The sequence below is a fragment of the Calidris pugnax genome, unplaced genomic scaffold (genome assembly GCF_001431845.1).
Source record: "Calidris pugnax isolate Ruff unplaced genomic scaffold, ASM143184v1 scaffold742, whole genome shotgun sequence".
Lineage (NCBI taxonomy): Eukaryota > Metazoa > Chordata > Aves > Charadriiformes > Scolopacidae > Calidris > Calidris pugnax.
The window spans coordinates 43,175-47,247 of NW_015091410.1; the positions used below are offsets into that span (position 1 = coordinate 43,175).

At 58.9% G+C, this 4,073-nt stretch overlaps 1 protein-coding gene across 1 annotated transcript in view; it reads left to right on the forward strand.

Annotated features, from left to right (window-relative positions):
• The window catches only part of KAT8 (K(lysine) acetyltransferase 8), a 21,474-nt gene extending 19,111 nt beyond the window's left edge, over window positions 1-2,363 (forward strand). Inside the window, exons 10-12 of the mRNA XM_014961489.1 lie at window positions 33-183; window positions 1,922-2,076; window positions 2,171-2,363. Of these exons, the coding sequence (XP_014816975.1) occupies window positions 33-183; window positions 1,922-2,076; window positions 2,171-2,235 (371 nt within the window). The 3' untranslated portion in view covers window positions 2,236-2,363. The remainder of the gene's footprint in view (window positions 1-32; window positions 184-1,921; window positions 2,077-2,170) is intronic.
• Window positions 2,364-4,073: the final 1,710 nt, after the last annotated feature.

Consider the following 4,073-nt stretch of genomic DNA (forward strand, 5'->3'; position numbering starts at 1 on the left):
GTGTCCCCCCCAAAATGTGGGGTCCCCCCCAGGCTACGAGCTGTCCAAGCTGGAGAGCACGGTGGGGTCCCCCGAGAAGCCGCTGTCGGACCTGGGGAAGCTGAGCTACCGCAGCTACTGGTCCTGGGTCCTGCTGGAGATCCTGAGGGACTTCCGGGGGACCCTCTCCATCAAGGACCTCAGGTGGGCACCCAGTAACCACCAGTAACTCCCAATAGCCCCCCCAGTGTTCCCAGTAACCCCCCAGCGCCCCCCCGTAACACCCAGTAACCACCAGTAACTCCCAATAACCCCCCCAGTGCTCCCAGTAACCCCCCAGCGCCCCCCCGTAAGGTGGGATCACGGGCGCTGCTGGAGAACCCGAGGAACCCCTTGGCCAACCTCTCCATCAAGGTTGGACACCAGTAGCCTCCTAGTGACCTCCCAGTAAGACCAGTACCTTCCCAGTAGCACCAGTAGTGTCCCAAGAAGACCAGTAACCCCTCCAGTAACTCCCAGTAACCCCCCAGCACCCCCCAGTAAGGTGGGATCACGAGAACCCAAGGAACCCCTTGGCCAACCTCTCCATCAAGGTTGGACACCAGTAGCCTCCTAGTGACCTCCCAGTAAGACCAGTACCTTCCCAGTAGCACCAGTAGCGTCTCAAGAAGACCAGTAACCCCTCCAGTAACTCCCAGTAACCCCCCAGCACCCCCCAGTAAGGTGGGATCACGAGAACCCAAGGAACCCCTTGGCCAACCTCTCCATCAAGGTTGGACACCAGTAGCCTCCTAGTGACCTCCCAGTAAGACCAGTACCTTCCCAGTAGCACCAGTAACCCCCTGGTAACTCCCAGTAACCCCCCGGTAACTCCCCAGTGCCCCCCAGTAAGGTGGGATCACGGGCGCTGCTGGAGAACCCAAGGAACCCCTTGGCCAACCTCTCCATCAAGGTTGGACACCAGTAGCCTCCTAGTGACCTCCCAGTAAGACCAGTACCTTCCCAGTAGCACCAGTAACCCCCTGGTAACTCCCAGTAACCCCCCGGTAACTCCCCAGTGCCCCCCCTTAAGGTGGGATCACGGGCGCTGCTGGAGAACCCAAGGAACCCCTTGGCCAACCTCTCCATCAAGGTTGGACACCAGTAGCCTCCTAGTGACCTCCCAGTAAGACCAGTACCTTCCCAGTAGCACCAGTAACCCCCTGGTAACTCCCAGTAACCCCCCGGTAACTCCCCAGTGCCCCCCAGTAAGGTGGGATCACGGGCGCTGCTGGAGAACCCAAGGAACCCCTTGGCCAACCTCTCCATCAAGGTTGGACACCAGTAGCCTCCTAGTGACCTCCCAGTAAGACCAGTACCTTCCCAGTAGCACCAGTAGCATCCCAAGAAGACCAGTAGCCCCCCCCAGTGCTCCCAGTAACCCCCCAGCACCCCCCAGTAACATGGGATGATGTGTCCTACTGGAGAACCCAAGGAGCTTCTGGGCCAACCTCTCCATCAGGGAGCTCAGGAGGGCACCAGGAGCCTCCCAGTAAGACCAGGAGCCTCCCAGTAACCTTCCAGTAAGACCAGTAGCATCCCAAGAAGACCAGTAACCCCCCCCCAGTGATCCCAGTAACCCCCCAGTAACATAGGATGACACGTCCCACTGGAGAACCTGAGGAACTTGTTGGCCAACTTCTCCATCAGGGAGCTCAGGTGGTCACCAGGAGCCTCCCAGTAAGACCAGTAACCCCCCAGTAAGACCAGTAAACCCCCCAGTCATCCCAGTAACATGGGATGACACATCCTACTGGAGAACCTGAGGAACTTGTTGACCAACCTCTCCATCGGGGAGCTCAGATGGTCACCAGGAGCTTCCCAGTCAGACCAGGAAGGTCCTTCCCAGTCCCTCCCAGTCTCTCCCAGTCCCTCCCAGTCACCCCCAGTCCGTCCCCCGCAGCCAGATGACCAGCATCACCCAGACGGACATCATCAGCACCCTCCAGTCCCTCAACATGGTCAAGTACTGGAAGGGACAACACGTCATCTGCGTCACCCCCAAGCTGGTGGAGGAGCACCTCAAGAGCGCCCAGTACAAGAAGCCCCCCATCACCGGTACCTCGTTAACCCCCTCCCTCTTAATTAACCAAACCCCACCCCTCCCCCCTCTTCCTCACCCCATAACTGTCTTCTTCTCCCACCCCACAAGTGGACTCCATCTGCCTACGCTGGGCGCCCCCAAAGCACAAACAGGCCAAGGTGGCCAAGAAGTGACCAGGAGGTCATCGCTGCGGCGAGTTGTGGCCGGGCTCAGCCTCTCCCCACCCCACGGGACCCACCAGGACTTGGGGGGCTCCCCCACCCCACCCCCTGTCCCAGCACCCATAAAGGAGGTGACAGGGCGCTTGCGTGGTTTATTGGGGGGTGTGTGGGGCCAAGTTGGGGGGGCCCAAGGTGGCGGTGGGTGCTACAAACCCTCCTGGGTGGCAATTTGGGGGTCCCATGAGTCGGTGTTGGGTGCTCTTGGCAATGGGGGACGTCGGGATGGAGTTCCACCAAACATCTCGGGTGCTGTGGTCCATCCTGGGTGCCGAGTTGGGGTGCAACGAGTCGTTTTTGGGTGCTGAGGTCCATCCTGGACGTCGGGATGGGGTTCTACCAACCATCTTGGGTGCTGTGGTCCATCCTGGATGTCAGGATGGGGTTCCACCAGCCCTCCAGGGTGCTGTGGTCCATCCTGGGTGATGAGTTGGGGTGCAATGAGTCGTTTTTGGGTGCTGTGGTCCATCCTCGATGTCAAGATGGGGTTCCACCAAACATCTCGGGTGCTGTGGTCCATCCTGGGTGCCGAGTTGGGGTGCAACGAGTCAGTTTTGGGTGCCATGGTCCATCCTGGATGTCGGGATGGGGTTCCACCAACCATCTTGGGTGCCGTGGTCCATCCTGGATGTCAAGATGGGGTTCCATCATCTTCCTTGGGGTGCTGTGGTCCATCCTGGGTGCCGAGTTGGGGTGCAACGAGTCGGTTTTGGGTGCCATGGTCCATCCTGGATGTCAAGATGGGGTTCCATCAACCATCTTGGATGCTGTGGTCCATCCTGGGTGCCACCAGCCCTCTTGGGGGTGGAGTGGACCATCTTGGGTGACAAGCTGTGAGTCCCATGAGTTGGTTTTGGGTGCTGTGGTCCATCCTGGGTGCCAAGTTGGGGTGTAACGAGTCGTTTTTGGGTGCCGTGGTCCATCCCGGATGTGGGGATGGAGTTCTACCAACCATCTTGGGTGCTGTGGTCCATCCTGGATGTCAGGATGGGGTTCCATCATCTTCCTTGGGGTGCTGTGGTCCATTCTGGGTGCTGAGTTGGGGTGCAACGAGTCGTTTTTGGGTGCTGAGGTCCATCCTGGATGTCGGGATGGGGTTCCACCAACCATCTTGAGTGCCGTGGTCCATCCTGGATGTCAGGATGGGGTTCCATCATCTTCCTTGGGGTGCTGTGGTCCATCCTGGGTGCCGAGTTGGGGTGCAATGAGTCGTTTTTGGGTGGCATTGGCCATCCTAGATGTCAAGATGGGGTTCCACCAAACATCTTGGGTGCCGTGGTCCATCCTGGTTGTTGAGATGGGGTTCCACCAGCCCTCCTGGGTGCCAAGGTCCATCCTGGGTGCTGAGTTGGGGTGCAACGAGTTGTTTTTGGGTGCCATTGGCCATCCTAGATGTCAAGATGGGGTTCCACCAACCATCTTGGGTGCTGTGGTCCATCCTGAGTGGACCATCTTGGGTGACAAGCTGTGAGTCCCATGAGTTGGTTTTGGGTGCTGTGGTCCATCCTGGGTGCCAAGTTGGGGTGCAACGAGTCGTTTTTGGGTGCCGAGGTCCATCCTAGATGTCAAGATGGGGTTCCACCAACCATCTTGGGTGCCGTGGTCCATCCTGGATGTCAGGATGGGGTTCCATCATCTTCCTTGGGGTGCTGTGGTCCATCCTGGGTGCCGAGTTGGGGTGCGATGAGTCGTTTTTGGGTGCCGTGGTCCATCCTGGATGTCGGGATGGAGCCGTGGACCATCTTGGGTGACAAGTTGTGAGTGCCATGAGTTGGTTTTGGGTGCTGTGGTCC